Genomic DNA, 26,890 nt, shown 5'->3' with positions numbered 1-26,890 from the left:
TTATTCTGTATATCTTTACTCACGAAAAAAAAATCTTGACTTTTACATTATCAAAGACCCTATGTGTGTCCTTTTTGCTATTCCAAATATAAAGCATTTACTAGAAAGAAACATATGTAGGCTTAGAACTTCTGCACAGGAAAGAGGAGAAATTAGAATCAAATGGCAAAAGTATATATTCCTGGAAGAGTGGGTGACATGTGACATATCATATGTGCCAAAATTACAAATAGGCAACACTCCCAAAAATGGTGTGGCTAAGGAGTGGGGGAGTTTGGTCCAGTAAAATGTCGGGGCATCTGAGAGCTGTCTCCTATGTGGTGAATTATCCTTTGTCCACCTGGTTACACTGGGATGTTTCCCAGAATCCTCTTCCCTCTTGGTACTGAGTTAGAGTTCATCAAAAGTAAAACAGAGATAGAGGCAGAAGGAGAAGCAGAGGTGACAGAGGTGAAGTAGCAACCACTACGCTCTGACGGCCATCATTGGTTAGAGGTAGTGACTTGCAGAGGAGTTGGCGAGTTTCAGCGTGTCCTTCCACCCCACTGCTCCATATATCCAATTCTCCTCCTTTATAGGCAGCCCTGGTGACCAGACTTCTGCTTCAAACTCACAGAAACAGTAGTGACAAAGAGCCAAGAACCCTCCAGACTTCCATGCCTAGCCTCCAGATTTCCCTATAAGCTACAACTCACCCCACACCAGGGCTAGTGACCTTTCTCCGATCTTCAACGCTCCTTTTCAGACCTTTAATGCCCTGCTTTTCTCATAACCGTATATGGGACTAATTCCTCTAACAAATTCCTTATTCCATGATTTTCATAATGGTTCTGTTTCCTTAATTAAATCTTGACTGATGTATCCTAGACTAGATCAGAGGAGGCCAAGAGAGACAAGCAAAATTCCTCTTATCCCTAGCTACACACAACAGCAGCCAGAGGTACCACCTTTATCACACATAGAACAGAGACACTGAACCAATAAAAGCTCACAAAGTGAAAACTAAATTTATCAAAATTTTACATAAAAATATGTCACAGACTAGACTAAATCTCAACTTCTGTCAGTTTATCTTAGAGGTTCCAAAGGGCTTCAACCAATCATAATCATTTTCATTAGCAGATATTTATTTTACTGTGGCAGAGACTTCTCCTTGTCACCAAGCACCCATTCTCTTCCTCCATAGTAACAGAAGCCTCAATTCTTAACCGGCACCTGGCTACCCAGAACAAATATCCCATGTCCCAGTAGCTAGGACATGTGTGCCTAAGTTCTGGCCAGCAGGACAGACAGAATGATGTGTACAAGAGACGTGTTCTTAAGAAGGGAAAGGGTGTGCCCTTTTTCCTCCTTCTTGCAGGCTATATGCAAACACGATGGCTGGCCCTGCAGCGACTGTACCTGCCACAAGGAGAAACTAAGAAGAGAAACCTGACATGGGGGAGGACAAAAAAGCAGGTGCCCAGGTCCCTGACACCAGGGAGTGCCACACAAGCCCGTTTGATTTATCTCTCAACATTTAGAACATGAAACAGAAATAAATCTCTATCCTATTTAGGCCACTGTTAAGAGGTTTTCTGTTACAGCTAAACCTAATTCCAACAAATATGTAACTTTCCCCACATCTTTTAGAAGAGGAATTCAAAGTTACAAGCCCCAAACTTACTGTATATGGCTCAGGTTCTAAACCTGTTTTGTGCTTTTTCAAAATAACTACTACTCTCTCAGTTAACATTCACTCATTACTTCAATATTCTTTAACAATCAGTTTAAAAGCCTGTATTAAAAACACAGAAGGATACTACAAGGCTATAGGAATTAAGACAGTGTGGTACTGGCACAGGATAGATAATAGATCAATGAGACCGAATTGAGAGTCCAGAAATAAACTCTTACATTAATGGTCAACTGACTTTTTTAAAGGCTGCTAATAAGACCATACAATGGGAAAAGAACAGTCTTTACAACAAATTGTGTTAGGAAAACTGGATATCCACATGCCCAAGAATGAAGGTAGATCCATACCTAATAATACATACAAAAACTAACTCAAAATGGATCACAGACCTGAACGTAAGCACTAAAACTATAAAATCTGAAGAAAAAACATGGGAGTAACTCTTCATGATGCAGGGCTGGAAAGAATTTCTTGGATAAGATTAAATGCATGAGCAAAAAAGAAAAACACAGCTAAACTATACCTCATGTACTGCAAATGAGAACATTAAGAAAGTGAAAACACAACCTACAAAATGAGAGGAAACATTTGCAAGTTATATCAGATAAGGAACTTACATCCAGAATATACAAAGAACTCTTACAATTATTAAAAACCCAGTCAGGTGCAATGGTTCATGTATATAATTCTAGCACTTTGGAAAGCTCAGGTGGGAGAAGCTTGAAGCCAGGAATTCAAAACCAGCCTAGGCAACACCAGCAAGACCCTGTCTCTACAAAAAAAATTTTTTAATTAAAAAAAAAAGATAACCCAATTTAAAAATGGGTAAAGAATATGAATAGCCATTTCAAAAAAAAAATATACACACACACACACACGCACACACACACACACACACACACACACACACACACAGGCCAGGCCAGGCACAGTGGCTCACGCCTGTAATCTCAACATTTTGGGAGGCCAAGGTGGGAGGATCGCTTGAACCCAGGTCTTCAAGACTAGCCTGGACAACATAGTGAGATTCCATCTCTACAAAAATAAAAAATTAGCCAGGCATAGTGGTGCACACCTGTAGTCCCAGTTACTTGAGAGGCTGTGGTGGGAGGGCTGCTTGAACCTGAGAAGTTGAGTCTGCAGTGAGCCACAATGGCGCCACTGCACTCAAGACTGTGTGACAGAGTGAGACCCTGTCTCAATAATAGTAGTAACAACAACAACAACAACAACAACAACAAAGATATAAAAATGACCAATAAGCACACGAAATGTCATTAGCTATTAGGGAAATGCAAATCAAAAACACAAGATATCGCTTCACAACTAGGATCTGTTTGATTACAAGAAGGCTATAATCAAAAAGAAAACAAGTGTTGGTGAGGATGTAAAGAATTAGAACCCTTATACATTCCTAATAAAAATGTACAACGGGCTAGGCACGGTGGCTCATGCCTATAATCCCAGCGTTTTGGGAGGCTGAGGCACAGAAGGATCACTTGAGGTCAGGAGTTCAAGACCAGCCTGGGCAACACAGTGAGATCCCCATCTCTACAAAAAATTAGAAAATTAATTGGGCCTTGTGGTGCATGCCTGTAGTACCAGCTACTTGGGAGGCCAGGTTGGGAGGATCGCTTGAGCCCAGGAGGTCAAGGCTGCAGTGAGCCATGATTGTACCACTGCACTCCAGCCTGGGTAACAGAGCAAAACTGTGTCTCAAAAATAAATAAATAAAATGGTGCAGCGACTTTGGAAAACAGTCTGGCAGTTCCTCATAAAGTTAAACATAGTTACCACAGGACCCAGCAATTCCACTCCTAAGTATATACGCAAGAGAAAGGAAAAAAACGTGTCCACACAAGCATCTGTTCGAAGCATTATTCCTAACTGTCAAAAGGCAGAAACAACCCAAGTGTCCATCAGCTGATAAGTGGATAAACAAAACATGGTATATTCATACAATGGAGTATTACTCAATGACAAAAAGGAATGAAGTACTGATACAAGCTACAACATGGATGAACCTTGACGATATTATGCAAAGTGAAAAAAGCCAGTCACAAAACATCATATATGATTTCATTTACATCTATGTGCAGAATAGGGAACTCTATAGAGATACAAAGTAGATTAATGGGTGCCTAAAAACTTGGCAGGTTTGAGGAGAATGGGGAATGGGTAGGGTTTTTTTTTCTGGATGATGTAATTATTCTAAAATTGACTGTGGTGATGGCTATACAACTCGGTAAATACAGTAAAAATGGGTGAATTTTGTCAGAATGATATCTCAATAAAACTGTTTAAAAACCATGAAAGGAGTTCCATTAAATGTCCCTTATATTACCCTATAATGTAATTTTTTCCCAAAATTTAAAAAAAAACTATTTTTTTTTTATTTCAAGTGTGAATAATCACACTTGCAAACTTCTTCAAACAGCACCACTGAAAAAAGTAGGGGTCAGGTGCAGTGTCTCATGCCTGTAATCCCAGCATTCTGAGAGGCCAAGGCGGGCAGATCACTTGAACCCAGGAATTCGAGACCAGCCTGGGGCAATATGCCGAAACCCCGTCTCTACTAAAAGTAAAAAAACTGGCTGGGCACAGTGGCCATGATTGTGCCACTGCACTCCAGCCTGGGAGATGGGAGTGAGACCCTGTCTCAAAAAAAAAAAAAAGTGGGGGACAGGTTATTCCTATCTGTCAGAGAAGTGGAGACATCTGAAAGGCTGAGGCGCGGATAAAGTGACAGAACCATGAAAGCACGCTCTGTATTTTAATGAAAGGGCTGGATAAGTGCTACACATGCACAAGCAATACTAAGCCACGTAACACTGACAGAGCCTCTATCAGAAGCATCTCCATCACTTTAGGGCCACCAGAAGGAGATGGCTAGTGGGATTTTTACAATATCTATACCCATTATCGCCCCCTGTTATTAACAGGTCTATATCATTTAAGTGGATTCCTGTCTGTATTCCGGATTGTTTAGGTCCCTCCATGTTTCCTCTGTGAGTGGTTAGGTTTTCTCTTTCCCAGTCTGCCTGAACAGGCTTATCTGACACTTTACCTGGCCTTGAACACCCTAGAACACATTCGTTACTTGTGTTCAGAGTCCAAGGAAATAAATGCAAGATCACATTACTGTTTTTAAAACTTCTGATATGCTAGATATTTTACTTATTTACTTGAAACCATATGTTCAGACCTCCTCAAAGCCTTGAGTTGGTTAATAACTAATGTGCCATAAATTCGTAAACTTTCATGAAACAATATAAAAAGAGAAGAAAAGGGAGAGTGATAATAAAAAACAAAGTCTGTAAGATTTTGTCACATACACACACACACATACACACTCTCTCTCTCTCTCTCTCTCTGTCTCTCAGGATTTACAAAAGACAGAGGGGCTTTACTCTCTGAAGAGAGTACAAAAAAGATTTCTAAACCAGAGAATACCAAGAGTTAGGAGCAAAATTATCACTATGAAAATAGACAAATGAAGCAGAAGTTTTTATTTTAGATTGGAGACATCCAGCCTTTTTCCCCAACTTTTTCCCCAGAGGCTGGCCAACTTTATACCCTGTAGATAGGAGACTAGAAATTACTTCTCTGAGGAATCTGACTAACCTAAGCAAAAAGAACTAACACTGACCCAAAAGGACTAACACTGACATCAAGAATTTCCCCAATGAAACATCCCAGCCAGATCGGTCTCCAGGGAAGCCAAGAGTCAAAGAGCCCTACCCACACCCAAAGAGTTTCCAATCAGCTTGTGATTGCCCCCACCCACCTCCAGACACAGGCAAAGAGCACCAGACATTTGAGGAAATACCCATCAGGAAAGACAGAAAGGAAACAAAACAAAAAACTTAGAAACTATGCAAGGAAAAGAAAACTTGTAAAAACAAAACCATCATTAACAGCCTCAGAGACATAAGATACTCATGAAATAAGAGATGGTTAAAAAAAAAAAAATTTTTAAAAGCACTTAAACATTACATATACGAGAGTAAATTAAAAACCAAATAAAGATAAAATTGAGAAAAACCTCCTACAAATAAATCAAAATCAGTAAGATAGAAAACTGCAGAGGAATTAACAGAAAACTTGGAGGTTCATAAAGAGATCAACGAAAGGGAGAAAAAAAATTTAATTCAAAATAATTTTACAAAATTGAAGGCCAGGAGTCTCCAGAATGAAAAGACCCACAGTAGTTGAAAAAGACCTACACCAAGAAACATGCATCATAAATCATGTAAGATAATATAAGCTTCCAGAAAAGAAAAAACTAGGTTTCCTTTTAACAAACTGAACAGTATAGGAGGTCTCAAGAGCAACAGTGGAAGCCAGAAGACCCTGCAGCGCTACCTTCAACACTGTGAACAAAAACCACTGCAATATGGGATTCTATACCCAGTTATATTATCAATCAAGAGGGTAGATTAGTAATTGACAGATATGCAAGATCTTGAAAAATTCTACCTCTGGAAATAACCTAAGGGTCCATCAATGGAAAAATGAATTAAAAAATATGTTGTATATAAACACAATAAAATACTTTTCAGCCTTAAAAAAGAAATCCTGTCATTTGTGAGAACATCCATGAAACTGAAGGACATTACATTAAGTGAAATAAGCCAGATACAGAAAGACAAATTTCCCATGATTTTACTTATTTGTGGGATCTAAAAAAGTCAAACTCACAGAAAAAGAGTAAAATGGTGGTTACTAGAGGTTGAGGGGTGAAGGAACCAGGGAGATGTCTGTCAAAGGACACAAAATTTCAGTAAGACAGGAGAAATAAGTTCAAGAGATTATACATGGCAGTAATTATAGTGAATAACAGTATACTGTACATTTGAACATTGCTAAGGGTAGATTTTAAGTGTTCTTACCACAAAAAAATGATAAATATGTAAAGTAATGTATACGTTAAACAGCTTGACTTAGCCATTCCATAAGGCATACATATATCAAAACATCATACTGTATACCATAGATACAATTTTTCCTTATCAATGAAAAAAACGAATAAAAAAAAAATCTACCTCCTATGAATGCTTTCTCTGAAAGCTACTGAATAATATTCTTCATTGAACAAGGGAGTAAACCAAGAAAGCCAAAGGCATGGGAGCCCGAAAAGACGGGATCCAATGGACTCTCTAGGGTGACAGTGAAGGGAAATCAAAGAACAAGCTATAAACAAGCCCTGAAGAAAAATCAGTCCAGGCAAGAACATTCGGAAGTTCTAAGAAAGACTTCTTCAAAGAGATAAGAATATCTGAAGTCAGCACAGGTTAGAGAAAACGGACACAGCCAGCGTAGTCTAGACTTGAATTAGGGCTTAGTCAAAAAACTTAGCAACTGAATAAAACAAGTATTAACTCCAAGAAAAACAAAATACTATACCGCAAAGTAAAATGGTATGCTATAGATTACATACTATATGTAAGAGTATTACATATTTGTATAACTTACACAAATTTTAAGATAATTCATGGTTTAGCAATGAATAGGATTTACAGAGTCGTAAGATAAACCAAGAATATAAAGCTAACCAAATTATAAGAGACAATAGGGGAATAGAAAATGTATGCATGACGGACACAGAGGGTGTGAAAGCCAAATGTCAAATTATATGTGGAAAATCAACAGATAATGCCCAAAACTGAAAATGGTCAACGAGTAACAAAGATCTTAAACGGTAAAAGTAAAACAAAGGGTTGTAACAAGTACCTCTATGGATAAGGGGCACAACTATTTTTCTTGCTAAGCCTTACACAACCGTTTGCCTTGAATCAAAACCTTAAAATTACATTCCTATCAGAGACAAGGAAATGAGATGTAAGAGTACCAAAAGACCCAACTATGTTTTGTAGGTTTGGATATTCTCTGGTATACAGATACCCTGGGAACACACAAAGCTGTGTCTACCCCAGGTGTTAGAGAGAGGGAAGAAAGCAGAACTGCAGGCACACTATGCGAAGCTAAGTACAGAAATGCAAGAAAGTCTTTCTTTCTTTCTAGGATTGGTAGGCAATGTGAAATTTTACAAAACGATGCTTTACTGACAGGTACAAAAGACTAATGAAGGTAGAAGGGCTGGCTTCAAAAAGTTACAAATTAATAAATGGGAAAATAAAACTTACTGCTGAATCTATTTAGCTTCTCTACTACAGAAATGTTGCAAGATCTATGCATTCAGGACTCAGTTTCAAACCATTTACACTAAAAGAAACACAACCAAACCACTTAGTTCTCCTGCATGATACTTCTAAGGACAATAAAGTAAAAGGCTCATTCTACTACATGACATCTTACCTGCAGAATTCTGTCCTGGGAAGCTGGTGTTCGTGGTGTTCTAAGAGCAATGCTGTTGTTGGTGACATTGTACTCAGACAAAAGTGTACTGGAAGCAGAGTTTGTTATGCCAGATTCCTCGGCAGTTTGACGTGCAATTTCACTCGCTTGGCCTACTTTTACAACTTCCTGGAGTTCTGCATCTGAAATCTAAAAGGACGCAATTATAGTAAGCAACATTTTAACTGAGGCCGGGCACACTGGCTCACACTTGTAATCCCAACACTCTGGGAGGCCGAGGGGGCAAACTGTTTGAGCCCAGGAGTTCAGGACCAACCTGGGCAACCCAGCGAAACTGTCTCTTTTAAAAAAAAAAAAACAAAAAAAAAAACCCTATTTTAACTGAGAGCTGACGCAGCTTTAAATTTCCATATTCCAGAAAAATGAATTGCTAAAGCTGTGTGATTAGTATCAGGGGTTCAAGGTAGTACTCATCTTTTTTGCAGCTTTGAAAAGTTTCCATAATATGGCTTTAGAAAGTCTTCCTTACAGAATGTGAGGGGAAAATTCACATATGATATAAAATCAAGCTACAAAGGCTGTATCTCTATACTTAAATTCTTTCAAATCAACGTATCAATGTACCAAGAATGTAAAATAGCAGTATTTATACAAAATTGGAGGAGGAAGACTGAAAACCAATTAATATATCACACAGAAATAGTCCAGTGAGCCACAAGATCCCTAAGAAAATCTAAAGGAGTTGTGTTAGTAATTTTACCAAAATAAATATCCTAAGGTGTACTAAGAAAAAAATTAAAGACAAAATTTCAATTTAATAAATATCCTCACTAGGAATGTCAGGGTATGACAAAATTAGTTTATGCCCAAGAATCTTGTGTTGATGCAGCCAATGTGCTCACGGGGGAAAAGAGTTCTTCTGGTCTCCTAAGTCCTTTCTTCTGCACCATTAAATCTGTCCAATTCTACAAAGCTGTACTACTCAAAACAGAAAAAAAAAAGGTTAGCTAGGCACAGTGGCTCACACCTGTAATCCCAGCACTTTGGAAGGCCGAGGCGAGTAGATCATGAGGTCAAGAAATTGAGACCATCCTGGCCAATATGGTGAAACCCTGTCTCTACTAAAAACACAAAAATTAGCTGGGCATGGTGGCGCACGCCTATAGTCCCAGCTACTTGGAAGGCTGAGGCAGGAGAATCGCTTGAACCCGGAAGGCAGAGGTTGCAGTGAGCCTAGATGGCGCCACTGTACTCCAGCCTGGCGACAGAGCAAGACTCAGTCTCATTAAAAAAAAAAAAAAGCAAAGTTACTCTAAGGTCCCATGTTTCTGACCAACTAGAGTAAGTCAAAAGAATACAGCCTGTAATAAGCTGAATGAAAGAATGTTTGTATCTCTTTTCTCCACAACTCCCACATTGATTTTCACAACTGTTGTCTCAAAAAAGATAAGCATAACACAACAAAACATTCCCTGGGAGAAGGTAGCTTAAAGTCCACAAAGCCAAACCACACCTTTACCCTTGTCAGCTACAAAAAAGCCTAAAACCCTAACCTGTTGACAAAATGTTAACAGTTGATGATTACTTACCAAACCATCATATGAGCAATTTAAGACCTGATACAATAATTTATACAGAGAGGCTGAAGCTATCTTATCACACTATATCACAATTCCTTGTGGGTTTTTCTTTTTCTTTTTTTTTTTAGACAGAGTCTCACTCTGTCACCCAGGCTGGAGTGCAGTGGCACGATCTTGGCTCACTGTGACCTCCACCTCCAGGGTTCCAGTGATTTTCCCGCCTCAGCCTCCTGAGTAGCTGGGATTACAGGTGTGTGCCACCACGCCCAGCGAATTTCTGTATTTTCAGTAGAGACAGGGTTTCACCATGCTGGGCAGGAGCTCCTGCTGTCCTGAACTCCTGACCTCAGGTGATCTGCCCATCTTGGTCTCCCAAAGTGCTGAAATAACAGGCGTGAGCCACCGTAGCCAACCCGCAATTACTTGTTTTTATGTGTGTCTCACCCATTAAACTGTGAATCTCTTAAGAGCATCCAGCACAAACCTGGTACACAGGCCTTCAAACATTTGCTGAATAAATGATATAAGCATATAAATTCACATAGTGAAAAATTTGCTTTTATCAGATTACCTGAGGGGCAGGAAGTACTAGTTTGCTTCTCTTTTTAGTAAATTCAGAAACACCACTAGTTTGAAGAATAGCTGATGGTAAATCAGATTCTTTTTTCCTTTTCAAATGCTGTTTGTCTTTTTTTCTATCTCTTCCTTCTTTTTCACTGTCATGGATCAAGGTAGAAAAGAGATTTGTAAGTTACATATAGGCAAAAACATTAAAATTCATACAAATACTCATACCCTTTGAACAAACAACCTCACTTCTAAGAAAATAACTAAAAAGGCCGAGTGCGGTGGCTCACGCCTGTAATCCCAACACTTTGGGAGGCCCAGGTGGGTGGATTACCTGAGGTCAGGAGTGCGAGACCAGCCAGGCCAACATGGCGAAACCTCACCTCTACTAAAAATACAAAAATTAGCCAGGCGTAGTGGCGCGTGCCTGTAATCCCAGCTACTCGGAGGCTAAGGCAGGAGAATCATTAGAACCTGGGAGGCACAGGTTGCAGTGAGCTGAGATCGCGCCACTATACTCCAGCCTGGGCGATAGAGAAAGACTCCATCTCAAAAAAAAAAAAGAAAATAACTAAAAAAAGGCAAAAACAATATACATTAAGTGGTCCCCTACACCATTACTTACTATATTCAAGATGAAAGCAAACTCAGAATAGCAATAAAATTATTAATAACACACCCTAAGTAATTGAAGTACTAAACATTAAAACATGTAAGTATGAAGATTGTGATAAGCAAAACATTCCACATAATGTCAAAAGAAAAACTATTCCTATATTATGAATATTCAATGAAAACGTGTGTGCACACAGGAAAAAGTATGACAAGTATGTAAAAAGGACAATGTGTATGAAAGAAATAAAATTAAAATATAATATTTAAATTTCCCTTTAAAACTTATTAAATTGTCACGATTCTTAAAATTCACAATTTTTTTAAAAAGGCTGTTTTAATACTGACAAGTGACATCTAAACATGGTTAAGAAGCCTAAAGACAGACTCAAAGCAGTCTTTCAAAGCTCCAGGAATACCTCCTCCCCTTCTGCGTCTTTCTTGCCTCCCCCACTTAGCACTCCTTCCAAATGAATAGTTTTCCTGTTCAATCTCTTTATTTGTACAGCCTACCTAAAGCAAAGTCCTAATTTGAGGAATAAATACAATGGAGTACATACAAGAAAATCCTATTTTACAATGACTGATAGCTGTTGTTTTGTAACAATTCATATCAACAGAAACGAAAGGTCAACAGAGCAGAAAACTTTAAAAAATCCTTGACAACCATAAAATATTCAGGTACGAGATTTAAAGAAACTAAAAATCTCAAGAAATAGCGAAAATCTGCTATCCTCTAAAACATAAAGATTTTATAAAAGTGTATCTATCCCATCAAGTGAAAGGATCCGTAGTTTTTTCTTTTAATTTCATCTTAATAAAAACAAAATTTTTCACTAGAAAAGACTAAAAGGGCCGGGCGTGGTGACTCATGCCTGTAATCCCAACACTTTGTGAGAGAGGCAAAGGGAGGGTAGCGTGAGCCTAGGAGTTTAAGGCCAGCATGGATAATATGGCAAGACCCACCTCTCTACAAAAAATAAAAAATTAGCCAGTCATGGTGGCACACAGCTGTAGTCCCAGCTACTTGGGAGGTTGAGGTGGAAGGATCGCTTGAGCCTGGGAGGTGGAAGATACAGTGAGCTGTGATCATGTCACTGTACTCCAGCCTGGGTGACAGAGTAAGACCTTGTCTTAAAACAAAACAAATTTTTTTAAAGACTAAAAAAACCAGACTCAATTTTGACAGATTCCTCAGCCACCAGTAAAACTAACCTATTCATAAAAGTACCTAAAAGTTAAGATGTGATTCAAACAGTAAACAGTCAATTAAGAGCCACGCACTTCAAATTAAGAGCCATAAACAGCATTCTGTGCTAAAAACATGATAGCCAGAGTCCCTGATTTTCTCGGAAAGATGAATCCATTAAATAAATAAAACCATATGTAGGCCACATTGTACTAATAAAAATCTAGACCAGGCACAGTAACTGATGCCCATAATCCCAACACTTTAAGGAGGATCGCTTGAGCCCAGGAGTTTGAGACCAGTCTGGACAACAAAAGGAGATCCCACCCTACAAAATAAAAAAAAAAATAGCTAGGTGTGGTGGTGTGCACCTGAAGGCCTAGCTACTCAGGAGGCTGAGGTGGGAGGACTGCTTGAACCCAAGAGGTCAAGTCTTCAGTAAGCCGTGTTTGTACCACTGTACTCCAGCCTGGACAACACAGCAAGACCGTCTCAAAAAAAAAAATTAATTTAAAAAAAATTTTAAATAAATAATAAAAATCTGGCTCTGACAAGGATAATACTTCGCCCTTCGTAAGACTCCTCCTACTATTCCTTTCCATTTCCAAAATCAGAAAGGCAACTTACGATCTTAGCTCCCCATCAAGATCCTGTTGTCTTAATTTCCTGAAATCTGCATCAAGAGCTTGGTAGTTTTCCTCGGAAGTATCATAAAAACCAAGGGCAGGCTTTTTTTCAAACGGGATTTCAGCATTATAATCAACTCCTCTCTTCCTTTTTCTTTTCTTCTGAATTTCTATGCCAGCTGCTCGAAGTTCCCTTCTTTTTTGGAGGGCAGCAAGACGTCTGAAAAGAATGCAAAATCACTTTGAAAATCATCTGCCATGTGGTACGGATAAATTATCCCATACAGTTAAAAAAAAAGATCTATTTATTTAGGGAAGAAATATTTATTTAAATCCTTACCTCACATCATTCACCAAAACAAATCCTAGTTTTAATTTAAAGGTGCACACACAAATGCACACAATAAGGCAAAAAGAAAAACCAAAAGGAACTACAAGTAAATATATATCTTATTTCTGGATGGAAATGTACTTACCAAATATAAATTAAATAAATGGCAAAGGAAAAAAATCAACAGCTTTTTGTTTCCTTTTAGTCCACTCATCTGTACACTGAAGAGCTTTGAGATATAAAACTTCTAACTGTAGCACTATGAAAATTTATAAATGAAATTAAAAGGCAAATACTAGGAAAAAATATTTGCAACTAGTATGATGATTAAATATAAAGAGTCTAAGCAAAGGTTTTTTTTTTTTTTTAATGCACTCAAAGGGTGTAAACACAGTTCACAAAGGAAACAATGCAGGTAGCTAAAATGACAAAAGTTTTACTTAACAATTAAAGAATCACAAATTAAATTAACAAGTACCATTTGTGCTTATCTAATTAATACCATTCAGTTTTTTGTTTTAATGGCAAGGCTGCAAAAAATGGACAGTCTGCTGCACTGGTAATGAAAAAGTATATTAGTGCATCTTTTCCCAAAGAGAAGCTAGAAATACACATTCACAGCCTAAAGACTTTCATATTTTTTGAGCAGCAATTTCACTCCTTAGCCTTTAGCCTAAGGAAATAAGTTAGACCATGAACAAGGACTTAACTACAAAGCTGTTCACTAAGCATTGTTTATAATAGTGGATAGCTGGATACAATCCTAAACATCTATCAGTAAGAAATTAAATGAATTTATAAGATATTATACAGACATTTACATAAACTTTTAAAAGGCTATAAATCTACTCTGACATGGAAATAGGCCCAGGACACACCACTGTGTAAAAAATGTTAGAAAGTTTACATGTTACAGAGCAACACGTAAGAAGAACTCTATGCATATATATCAATGAATATATGCCTGATGAGATACGAAGCACATCTAAAATACTAATAATAATATTCCTATGTTGCTATAACTGTAACGATTTCATAAGAAAAGCTATTCACAATATTAAAGACGGAAAACAAGTTACAAAACAGTATCTATGAGTAACTTCCAGCACGACATCATGAGGAACTCCATAAACTCACTACCCAGGGAGAATGGTGAAAATTACATGTATTTTAAAAATAACCAATTGAAGTCTCTGAAGAGGATCTGAAGCAGATACAGCAAATAAACATTAAATCAAGAAAATCTACTTAAACTTGGTAAGAAACACAAGAATATAATATTTAAATCAAGACCCACTTCCTCCTTCCCCCCAGCTCAGAGAAACGGAGACGCCACTCCACACAAGTGCAGCCAAGAACCCAGGGCTCCTTCTACCCTCCAGCTCCCAGTAGAAGGGCTTTCATTCCAGGAGCAGGACATCAGTATTTCTGGTGGCAAAGTTTCAAGAGTGGCTGAGAAGTGGCCTTCCTTCCTCTATTCAAACAGAAGTCCTAGCTTTGGACACAGTGCTGCTGAGAATACTGGAGCCCTGATAGCCTGTGCCCTGGCTCATGAGATGAGGGTTCCACACTGGGGGTGGACAGGGAGGGCAAGCCAAGGAAACCCTGGGCTGCTGTCCATCCCCCACCTCCCACCAAACACTCAGCTAATAAAGTAGGGCTATCACTTGGAGACATGCCCTGTCAGGGCCCTGGGGAAGAAGCAGGACATAGAACTGAGCTCCACATTTCTCCTCAAACAAAAGGACCTCATTTGCAACAGAGTGTAGAGAAGTTCAAGCCTAAGGGCACTCTCAAAAACAGTGGAAGTTCTGGTAAAAGGCAAGCTGGGAAAACACTTGACAGACTCAATGGAGATACCAGTGCATCTGTAGGCCTACTAGTTTGCCAGAGAAAAATAGGGAATAAGAGCTGGGAGGAGCCCTCCCGGGGTGAGAATAAATCTCAAACATTGATATCAGGAAGCAACCCTTGAAAGGAGCCCAAATTTGACTGGATCAATTTGTAGTGCAACTTATGCCCCAGGACACTGTTGAAAACAGAGCAAACAGCTGGCAATCAATGAAACTTAACAGGAAAGGAACGTCAAAGAGAGGCCTGCCCAAACCATGCCATCTCAGGATGTCTGTGAGCATACACAAGACTGCCTCCCTGGGGAGCAACATCAGATGCTTCACATTTCTCACAGGAGGGAAGCGAAGAATTAGATAGACTAAAACTGGCCAGACACGCTGGCTCATGCCTGTAATCCCAGGACTTTGGGAGGCCAAGGCAGGTGGATCATCTGAGGTCAGGAATCCGAGACCAGCCTGGCCAACATGGGGAAACCCTGTCTCTATTAAAAACATAAAAATTAGCCAGGCACGGCAGAGAGTGCCTGTAATCCCAGCTACTCTGGAGGCTGAAGCAAGAGACCTACTTGAACCCAGGAGGCAGAGGTTGCAGTGAGCCGAGATCATGCCACTGCACTCCAGCCTGGGTGACAGAGCAAGACTCCATCTCAAAAACATAAAATGAAATAAAATAAACCAGTCACCAAACAAGTAAACAAGCAAATAATAAATGAAGGCTGGGGGAGTACCGAAAATTGCTACAATACATCATCTTAAATGTCTTGTTTCCAACAAAAAATTTAAGACATGCAAAGAAACAGGAAAGAATGACCCAAATACTAGAAAAACTGCAAGCAACAAAAACTGCCTGAGAGTGCAATCAGATGTCAGATTAATAGACTTGAAAGTGTTTGGATGAACGGAGGCAAGATGGCACACTTCCGGGTTCTTCATCACCAACTTTTCCCACGCGCGCGAAAATGCAGCGGGCGCCGGGGAAGGTGCAGACCAACCGGGCATGCGCCAGGTGACGTCAATCTGAAGAGACTAAGATTTACCTGGTCGCATCTGCGGAATGCCCCCCGACACGCCCGTGCCCCGCCTATTGCCCTCCCACTCCTAGAAAAGCCGCTCCGGAGGGATGCCAAGTGCAGACTTCCCAGCCCCACTCCTGTCGGGATGTCGGGACTGTATCAGGAACCCCTCCGGAGAGCCCCACCGGGGGACTCTGTCGGCCTCCTTTGCCGGAGGCCGACAGACCTCTCCCTACCCACCTTCTTCCCCTGAAGCTAGGTGACCAAAAATAAATTTGCAGTTTTCCTCCTACCCTTGCCTGCTCGCTGGTTCTTTTGTGCCCGCTCTGTTGGTCTTAGAAAAACAAATCAGAAAGTAGCCATTATGTTCCAAGAACAAAAGAAAACCAAGAAATAAAGGAAGGTATGATAACAATGTTGCATCAAATAGAGAATATCAGTAAAGAGACAAAAATGCTTAAAAAGAAACAAATGGAAATTCTCAAATTGAAAAGCACAAAGCTGATCAGCTAACTTAGAAAGGGAATGAAATAACAAAATGAAAAAAAATTTATTTAATTTAAAAAAGATAAAGTGGCCGGGCGTGGTGGCTCACACTGTAATCCCAGCACTTTGGAAGGTCGAGGCGGGCACATTACCTGAGGTCAGGGGTTTGAGACCAGCCCAGCCAACTTGGTGAAACTCTGTCTCTACTAAAAATACAAAAAAATTAGCCGAGTATGGTGGCACACGTCTGTAGTCCCAGCTACACGGGAGGCTGAGGCAGGAGAATCGCTTGAACCCGGCAGGTGGAGGTTGCAGTGAGCAGAGATCGTGCCACTGCACTACAGCCAGGGTGACAGAGCAAAACTGTCTGAAAGAAAAAAAAAAAAAAAGTACAGACTGGGCACGGTGGCTCACACCTGTAATCCCAGCACTTTGGGAGGCCAAGGAAGGCAGATCACGAGGTCAAGAGACCGAGACCATCCTGGCCAACATGGTGAAACCCCGTCTCTACTAAAAATACAAAAAATTAGCTGGGTGTGGTGGCAGACGCCTGTAGTCCCAACTACTCAGGAGGCTGAGGCAGGAAAATGGCGTGAACCCGGGAGGCGGAGCTTGCAGTTAGCCTAGATCATGCCACTGCACTCCAACCTGGTGACAGAGCCAGATTCTGTCTCAAAAAAAAACAAAACAAAACAAGGTACAAAGCTGAAATGTAAAGAGGCTCAACGGTAGATGTGAACTGGCAGAAGAATTAACAAACTTTAAGACAGAGCAGTAACAATTATGCAAACTAAACAGAGAAAAAGAATGAAGAAATATGAATAGAGCCTCAGAGAAATATGTTGCACTATCAAATGCACCAACATAAGCATAACAGGGATACCAAAAGGAGAGAAGTGAAAGGAGCAGAATTAAATATTTGAAGATACATAATGGCTGAAATTTTGAAAAATTTATTGAAAAACATTAATCTACATATCCAGTAAGCTCAATGAACTCCAAGTAAGATAAACAAAAAGAAATCTACAAACAGACACATCATATTAAAAATGCTGAAAGTCAAAGACGAGAAGATTTAAAAGCAGTAAGACAAACCAGTCACAGTGGCTCACACCTGCAATCCCAGCACTGTGGGAGGCCAAGAAAGGAGGACAGCTTGAGGTCAGGAGTTCAAGACCAGCCTGGGCAACACAGCGAGACTCCGTCTCAACAAAAAAAATTTTTTTTTATTTAGGTGGGAATGGTGGTGTGCATCTGTAGATTCAGCTACTCAGGGGGCTAAGGCAGAGGACTGCTTGAGCCCAGGCGTTGAGGGCTGCAGTGAACTCTGCACTACAGCCTAGGCAACAAAGACCCTCTCTTAAAAAAAATTAAAATTAAAATTAAAAACAGTATGACAAAAATGATTCAACACTTACAAGGAAATCTCAGTAAGATTTACAGCTGACTTCTCATTAAAACTACAGTATGATCCAACTTTGTATGTTTGTACATATATACACATAAATGCACGTCTATGTTGAGAAAGAGAAAGGTTTAGAAAAATATATTTCAAATTTTAAAGTAATTTCATTTATAAATAACGGAAATAAAGACTTCAAACCACATTAGAAAACCTTTACATCATAACACTAAATGAATATAACCAAGCCATATAGCATTATATCACCTATGCCCCAAAATGAGAACATTAACAAAACTGGAAGGAAAAATGTGTTACTTTTATAATCAATAAAAAACTGCTTTAAGTTATAGGTAGATTTGTAATTTAACATTTTAAAGCAAATAGCCCTGCACTGCACTTTGCATAGAGGCCAATCCAGCCTGTTACAATATAACTTATAAAGATGTGTAGATTCTACAAGAATGCCTACAAGAAATTATAGGGTAAATTAAAATCTGCAAATTTTATTTAAAGCAATCAATGCTAGCCACACTTGGAGATTTTTCACATATGCATTTGCTGTGTCCCTGGCCCAATCCACATGGTTAAAGGGCTCTAAAAATTTGGTTCCCTACAACCATGGATAAAAATGGAAAAGTGATTTTTTTTCAACCTTACTCACAGTACCTAACTCTAAAGAGTACATAGAATAGAGAGGTGGCCAAGAATGGTAGAAAAGTTAGTACCTCCTCTTGGTTTCTGTTTACTGTCCCAGGCAGCTAATAACCCCAAATAAGCTAACTATTCTAGGCTAGCAACGGGCCAGCTCTGTCAACATGCATCCCGAGGCATTAAAAAATCCTCCATCCCAGGATCTGGCACTTCAAAGCCATTAATTACAACATAATGCTAGTCATCAGGTCAAGAAGAACCAGTAGGCCAACCTGGGGGCCACAAGGGGCACTCTATAGGATAGGGACGTTATTCTAGGGCCTGAATCGCAGAAGCTAATAAGCTGTTACATAGTCCAGATTTGCCCTTTAGTGATATCATCTTGGTTTCTGGGTTATTAGGACTGATATCATGGACTTAGCCAAAAGGAAAAAAGGGGAAAGAGAAGAAAATCCTGGGTGAAAGACAATGTGTAATATATATTCATTTACTTTTTAAATACAGATTTCTATGAGGACCTAAAATTTGGTTCTAGGCTCATTAATTCCCTCTTTGTTCAGCCAATTTTCCTGTTTCACAGCCAGTGCCTTCCCAATACCAATCAAGGAAAGTAACTAATTGGCAGTCATACAAAAGACACATAATCTTGTGTGTCCTACAGTCATCTGATTCCAAAATAGCTACAACAAATGAAGGTCTCACATGCCAACAGAACACACTCAACATACTGGATAAACTGGGCATTACTTCTGCCATAGCTTAAATTTTTTTTGAAATATGGTTTTCTATAACTATTCTGAAATGGTTAGGAGAAAAAAACACAAGATATTTTCAGAGAAATAAAGAAGGTAAAGAATACTAGTGAAATGGGAACTGGACAATTCCAATTATTATTCACCCAACAGGGTTAATAAATTATGCAGTTTTATTGGTCCTAAGGATGGCTAGAATAATTATTGAACTATGAATGGAGACAAGCACACTGTGACATTGTGAAATAACATATTTGGTCTTCATCCGTGTTTCCAACAATACAACTCCTAAAATCCTGGGACTCTTCCAAGTGATAAGTGTCTTTCTGCATGTTAATGAGTTGACTGATAGCTGGCAGTCACCAGAAAGGCCACGGCCAGGACTAGAGGGGTTGGGACTTTCAGCTCCCCACCTCCAACCTCAGGAGAGGGGAGAAGGGCTGAAGATTGAGTTGACAAGCAATGGCCAATGATGTAATGAATCTTGTCTATTTAATGAAGCCTCCATAAAAACCCAAAAGGACAGGGTCTGGAGAACTTGTGGGCAGCCAAATACACGGGGGCTTCCAAAAAGGTGAACAAGAACACACCTACTTGCTGAGAGCGTGGCATACCCCAGCTTCAATGGGACATAAGTGCCTGCACTCAGGACCCTTCCAAGCTTCACCCTATGTGTCTCTTCATGTGGCTGTTAATTTGTATCCTTAAAATATCCTTTGTAATAAGCCAGTAAATGTGGGTGTTTCCCTGAGTTCTGTGAGCCCTCTAGCAAATGCATGGAACCCGAGGAAGGGGCAGTGGAACCCGGCTCGGTGGTCAGAAACACAAGCAAAATAACCAGGGGCTTAGGGTCAGCATCAAAACTGGGGTTCAGTCTTGTGGGACTAAGTCCTCAACCTGTAAGATATGGAGCTATCTCCAGGAAGACAGTATTAGAATTAACTGAATTAGAGGACACTCAGCTATCCACTACAGAATTGATTGCCTGCTTGCTGGTGGGGCGAGAAAAAAAACACACATATTTGGTCACAGAAGTATTCTGTGTTGATCGTTACGTGAGAAAAACACTTTGCTTTTTATTCCTATATACACACATACCTTGCTTCTTCCAACTGTTTCTCTCTTGCTTTCCTCTTGGCCTTCTTTCCCTGAGTATTAGCCAAGCGGGCTCTGGCTTCAGAAAGCATCTCAAGTTCATCTGCCAAAATTAAAAGAAGAAAAACTAAGTATTTTCTTAGTTCTTACATACTTTAGAAGCGAGGTATGTAAGAGACACTCTATTGCTCAAAATGAGAAAAAAAAAAAAAAACACTGATTTTATGGTGTAGCATAATGGAAACAGCTTGAGTTTTAAAGTCAAAGAACCTAGGTTAAAAATCAGGCCCACCACTTGGTAGCTATGTGACCTTAGTCACTTACCCTCCCTAAGCATGTTTCCCTATAAAATTGGAATAACAATTCCTATTTCACAAGGATTTTCAGAAGAGCTAAGTAAAATGAAATATGTAAAGCATCCAGCAAGTATTCATTAAACAGCAGCTACAATTATTGTATCCTTCATTATCATCAACTAACTGGCACAGCACAAATTGTGAAATAGGGTAAAAACTATTTAATTATGAGAGAATTGCTATCATTAGATACTTTTTTTTCCCCTCAGAACAATTTCTCTCCTCCAATACATTTTTCATGGCTCTACAGAACAGAATAATACATGCCACTATTGATGCCTTAGAACAATTCCTATGCAAGGCTGTCCAATTAAATCACATGGGAACTTGTAAAATACTCAGATTCCAAGATAACTGCTCTTCCCTTGCCTCCCACACCACCCCAGATGTACTGTCTCAGTATATACAGGAGAAGCCCTGATATTTCTATTTTTAAATGCTCTCCCTGTGACAATGATGCAGCCAGCCTAGCCACAGTCTGCCTTTGGTAACCACTACATTCAAAGTTTACATTTCAGAAACTCAACAAATATTTACTGAGTGCTTCACAACAACCCTGCTAAGGTAAAGCAGGTATTAGGATTCCCCATCTAGCAAGAAAGGGAATTAAAGCTCAGAGAGATTTTATGACTTGTCTAAGGTCAAACAGCTAATAGGTGGCACACATGGGTTGAAAATCCAATTCCTGATTCTGTTAACTGATACATCATACTTTACACATTTATAGGGTACATGTGAGAGTTTGTTACATGCATAGAATGTGTAATGATCAAGTCAGGGTATCTGGGGTATCTATCACCTTGAGTATTTCAGACCTCTCTTCCAGCTACTATGAAATATGTAATACACCATGGCTAACTACAGTCACCCAATTATTCTGCTATCAAACATTAGAACTTGTTTCTTTCCATCTATGTTTGTACCTATTAACCAACCTCTCTTCTTCCCGCTCTCCCACCCACACACCATATCCAGTCTCTGGCATCTATCACTCTATTCTCTACCTCCATGAGATCAACGCTTTTAGCTCCCACATATGAGGGAAAACATGCAGTATTTGTCTCTCTATGCCTGGCTTATTTCACTTAACGTAATGACTTCTAGTCCATCCATGTTACTGCAAATGACATGATTTCATTGCTTTTTATGACCAAATAATATTCGTGTGTGTGTGTGTGTGTATACCACCCTTTTTTTTTTTTTTTTTTTTTTTTTTTTTGAGACAGGGTCCTGCTCTGTTGCCCAGGCTGGAGTGCAGTAGCTTGATCTCGGCTCATAGCTAACTCAGCCTCCTGGGCTCAAGTGATTCTCCCACCTCAGCCTCCCCAGTAGCTGGATCTACAGGCATGAGCTACCACACCTGGCTAATTTTTGTATTTTTTATAGAGGCAGGGTTTCACCATGTTGGTCAGGCTGGTCTTGAACTCCTGGGCTCAAGTGATCTGCCCACCTCGGCTTCCCAAAGTGCTGGGATTACAGGCGTGAGCCACTGTGCCCAGCCCACATTTTCTTTACCCATTCACCCATTAATGGACACTTAGGTTGATTCCATATACTTTCTATTGTGGAATCCCTGATTCAATGCCTCACAGAATCACTGTTAAGTCTCCATCACAGTCTCACAGTGTTGCCTTCTCACACAGAATAAATAACTTGCCTATAGTCAAATAAGTAATTAATAGGAGGACTGAGACTTGTTGTTTCTCTCTGTGGAATAGGAATGAGAAACAGAATCCTCAAGGGCTCACCTCTAGCCTCTGAAAAATCTACCCAATAGAATCACGCTATCAATTTTAAAGACAGGGTCTCATTATGTTTCCCAGGCTGGCCTCCAACTTCTATCTAGGCTCAAGAGGTTATGTTGCCCAGACTGGCCTTCAACTCCCTGGGCTAAAGAGATCGACCCATCTCAACTTCCTTAGCAGTTAGCACTACAGGCACACACCACCACACCCAGTAACACTGCTTAATTAACTGAACTTAAGAAACAGAAGATGAAGGGGCCCTGTTCAGAAAAAGCAACTACTCTATAACAGACAACACTGGACATATTTGGAAAGATGCTTAGAATAAGAACACTGCTGACAGAATTGGGGGCCAGGTATAGTGGCTCACACCTATAATCTCAACACTTTGGGAGGCAGAAAAGGGAGGATAGCTTAAGCCCAGGAGTTTGAGACCAGCCTCGGTAACACAGGGAGACCCCATCTCTAATGAAAAATTTAAAAATGAGCCAGGTATGGCGGCATAAATCTGTAGTCCCAACTACTCAGGAGGCTGCAGTGGGAGGACTGCTTAAGCCCAGGAGGTCAAAACTGCAGTGAACCATGACTGTGCCACTTTATTCTAGCCTGGGTAACAGAGCAAGACCTTGTCTCAGAAAAAAAAAAAAAAAGGAATTCTAAAGTAGAGGAGTTCAGAAAGGAACTAAAAGAGTTACAAAGAAAAAAAAAGAGAGAGAGAGTTACAAAGAGGCCAGAGGAGTTTACAGTTACCAAAGAAATAAATTCCTCAAAGCATACACTTACCCTCATCCATATCAATTGGATCAGGCCGCGCTGGTTTTGTTTCTGGATTTGGATCTATTTCTCCAGGTTTAAGTTTTCGTGGATCATCTGTTGTTTCCTCTTCATTGTCTCTTTGGGCAGCTTTATCCCTAGAAAAAAGCCCACAGGAGTTACTCACACTATAATACCATTTAGTGTTAAAATTACCAGATTTCCAAGTTCTGACACTCTTTATCCCCCCCAAAAAAAAAACAATGGATGGGCTTTAACAACATAAAGCCTTTTTACTATCACTTCATCTGAAAGAAATGATATTAAAATTTGTTAATTTCAGTGACTGGTTTCAACCACTCTGAAATAGGACCCAAACAGATCCTAGTCACAAATGAAGTACAGCCATACAAATTAAAAAAAAAAAAAAAAAAAAAAACTAGCAGTAAAGAACCAAAATGTTCCAGTAGTTATTTCTTAGCAGTGTGATTATGGGTGACTTTTATTTGCTCTTTTACTATTTTTTCCCCAGATTTTCTATGATGAACATGCATGACTTGTATAAATCTTTTAAATTATTATTTTAGGAAGTATATAATAGAAGGCATAATTTTGATCAACCATCTGAGATTTGGAAAATATTATCCAATGGCTTTAGCTTTGGCTTTACTCACATCCATAATTAAAAGTTTAAAGAGAAAAAATACTCAAAGTTTATTCAGCCTCTTTCAGAACATAAACATATATTCTATGCTCTTTCTGAAGATTCACTTACAGAAGAAATTCATAGTGTTCTAAGCACTGGGCTGCTGTTCTTCCGATGATTGGAGCAATGGTCCTCCACTGAGTTGGCATCAACTTGGCCAAGTGCAAGAGTTTTTCCTCTTCTTCTCTGGACCATTCTGTCTTCTTAATGCTTGGATCCAGCCATTCATACCTATTAAAAATAGATCATTTTATATATTCGTCAGTTACCTGGCATAAACATCAAATTTGCACAATGGATACATTGACTTCTAGTGTCTGTTTCAACAAATGCTCTCATCCTTCAATTACTAAAACTGTTCTTTTTGACAACAGAGTATTTGCTGTGTGGTCACACTTACCCCAGCCAATAGTCCCCATCTCATCACATTCTATTTTGTTTTAATTATGCAAGATTAGTAATGGTTAAAAAAGGTTACTTCACTGTATCATGATCATATGCTTTCTTTCTCAACTATCATTTGTTTTTATTTATTTTACACTTTACTAGAAATTTTGAAATATTTGGAAGACAACACAACCTTACTTTTTTTACGGTGTTTCCAGTTTTCATACTATTTTCTCATGCTTTAGTTCTCACACCAAGGCTTATTTCTTTAAGCATCTGACTTACACTCACTAAATTCACTGTATCCTTTCATTTGATATGTTTTAAAATTTAAGTAAAACTACTAAGACATCCCCTCCGTCTTTCCTAATTCCCCACTCAGCACACCTTTTCCATCCAGTCTACTTAGCTGGATGACAGGCAGGCAAACAGGACTTACGTCCTACCAAATATGAGAGCAGGAACTGGTACCGCTAAGACACACAGAAATCAGAACCATTTCTTCAGCCTAAAAATCATCTTCCTCTTTAACAGCCAATTTCTACATTCTTTTTTTTTCTGAGATGGAAAAAAGCCTCGTTCTGTCACCAAGGCTAGAGTGCAGTGGCACCATCTCAGCTCACTGCAACCTCCACCTCCTGGGTTCAACCGATCCTCCCACTTCAGCCTCCCAAGTAGCCACCACGCCTGGCTAATTTTTTGTATTTTTAGTAGAGATGGGGTTTTAACCATGTTGTCCAGGCTGGTCTCAAACTCCTGACCTCAGGTGATCCCAGCCTTGGCCTCCCAAAGTGCTAGGCTTACAGATGTGAGTCACCACACCTGGCCAATCTCTACATTCTGATCCTTTCCCCTACACAGGTGCCGAGGAAATTAGGTCATTCTTGTACAATCCAAAGTATTTTCCTAACGCCACATGAGTTGGGGGATGGTGCTAAATAACTCATGCTAAGGACACACTAAATAGCTTCACATGTCCACTATCCTATGATTTAAGAGGTGACACTAGCCGGGCGCAGAGGCTCACACTTGTAATCCCAGCACTTCGGGAGGCCGAGGCGGGTGAATCACGAGGTCAGGAGATTGAGACCATCCTGGCTAACACGGTGAAACTCCGTCTCTACTAAAAATACAAAAAATTAGCCAGGAATGGTGGCAGGAGCCTGTAGTCCCAGCTAATGGGGAGGCTGAGGCAGGAGAACGACGTGAACCCAGGAAGCGAAGCTTGCAGTGAGCCGAGATCACAGCACTGCACTCCAGACTGGGCAACAGAGTGAGACTCCGTCTCAAAAAATAAAAATAAAAAACAGGTGACACCACAGGCTCAGGGCTGGCTTATATTATGTTTTAACATATATAACATATTAAATATGCTTAATATTTAACATATTAACTATAAAATATATAATATTTCAACTGCATTATGGGGAAACTCAACTACCGTAGGCTCATTTGGAAAATCAGCCATTATCACTTATTTCTTTGAGAAAGTAAGTTCTACGACAGCTAACTTATGCACTTTTAGAACACAATTAATTTATAAGCTGGGGCTCATCTGCCCCTGAAAGTAGACTTTGTATGCTTCACAAAGCACTCTCAAATACATTAACCCATTTAGATGACACCTCACATCTCTATCAGTTAGGACCAAGTATTATTATCCTTAATTGGGAGAAAACAAGGGCAGGGGAGAGGGATAGAAAAATGGCTTGCCTAAGATTACACAGGAAGAAAGTGACAGCTAAGTCAAAAGTCGAAATTCCATCTCCCACTCCATGCCTTGTTATATCATGATGTCTGCTTTCTTTGGTAAGGCTCACAGAGCTGACATTTTCCATCATCACAATTAAGCTCCTTTTCTGTTTTCCACTTATTAAACTGGTACATACCATCTGGCTTTGCACTGCTTTGCTGATTTTCTATGCAGCAATGAGGCAATCCTAGACCACTGGTTTTTCCCATATTTCATTACCGCTGCTTTCAGAATTTCATCCTAAAAAAATTTGCCAAAGAGTACATTCAGTCACAAAACTCCAAGTGAGAAAAGACAAAATTTAAATTAACTCTGATAGGGCTTTTGGAGAGACAGACACATAACATGCACATTCACACCCCCTAGGTTAAAAGACTAAGAATGAAAACCACATTAACTATAATAATAAACAGCAACCAAGAATTAAGAAATTTAAAAAAATCCCTTAGAAAGATATCTACCCACCCTTACACCACACTCTTCAATAAATTGGGAGTGGGAACAGCCCAATCTGAGAAACCCTACTTTACAACAAAGATTAAGAAAAAGTATTCTTCAATGTGTGGCTGTCCTTCTCTTCAAAAAGGATAACTAAAAAACACAACAACAACAAAAAGGTATAACTCATTCATTTATACAGTCACTCAAAAAACACTTCCTCAACATCTACCTTGAAACAGGTCTTCGGGAAAGGTCTTATCAAACAGGACGTATCCAGGCCTCAAGAAGCAAGTTGGGACTCTGGTGAATGTATTCTCCAATCCAAGCCTCCTGTTTCAAGTTTACACATGGCATTTCCCCGCCAGCCCCTTAACCCCACTTATGACCCAAGAATCCACATCTCAGGTCTAACCTAAGAATTAAATATTTCTACCCCAACCCCACCAGTCAGCTCTCCTTCCAGAGACCCCCCCGTCTCTGGATACCATTTCACCAGGGCACCCATCACAACGTGGAATGCACCAATCTCAAGGCAGCCTGGCAAGCTAAGTCACAGACAAGAAGGTTAATGGAGTCATAGATGCACGCACTTT

The 26,890-nt window shown here is 39.6% G+C and overlaps 1 protein-coding gene across 1 annotated transcript in view; it reads right to left on the bottom strand.

Moving 5' to 3' along the window:
• Window positions 1-26,890, bottom strand: part of CDC5L (cell division cycle 5 like) — a 59,250-nt gene that overhangs the window by 30,451 nt on the left and 1,909 nt on the right. The window contains exons 2-8 of the mRNA XM_010369781.2: window positions 25,993-26,096; window positions 23,786-23,947; window positions 23,041-23,168; window positions 20,160-20,259; window positions 12,572-12,790; window positions 10,148-10,292; window positions 7,997-8,185 (exon numbers count right to left, since the gene is read on the bottom strand). Coding sequence (XP_010368083.1) covers window positions 7,997-8,185; window positions 10,148-10,292; window positions 12,572-12,790; window positions 20,160-20,259; window positions 23,041-23,168; window positions 23,786-23,947; window positions 25,993-26,096 — 1,047 coding nt within the window. The remainder of the gene's footprint in view (window positions 1-7,996; window positions 8,186-10,147; window positions 10,293-12,571; window positions 12,791-20,159; window positions 20,260-23,040; window positions 23,169-23,785; window positions 23,948-25,992; window positions 26,097-26,890) is intronic.

This window comes from Rhinopithecus roxellana, chromosome 4 (assembly GCF_007565055.1).
Source record: "Rhinopithecus roxellana isolate Shanxi Qingling chromosome 4, ASM756505v1, whole genome shotgun sequence".
Taxonomy (NCBI): Eukaryota; Metazoa; Chordata; class Mammalia; order Primates; family Cercopithecidae; genus Rhinopithecus; species Rhinopithecus roxellana.
Note: the sequence above shows the minus strand (reverse complement) of the source record. Positions and strands in the feature narration are given on the sequence as shown.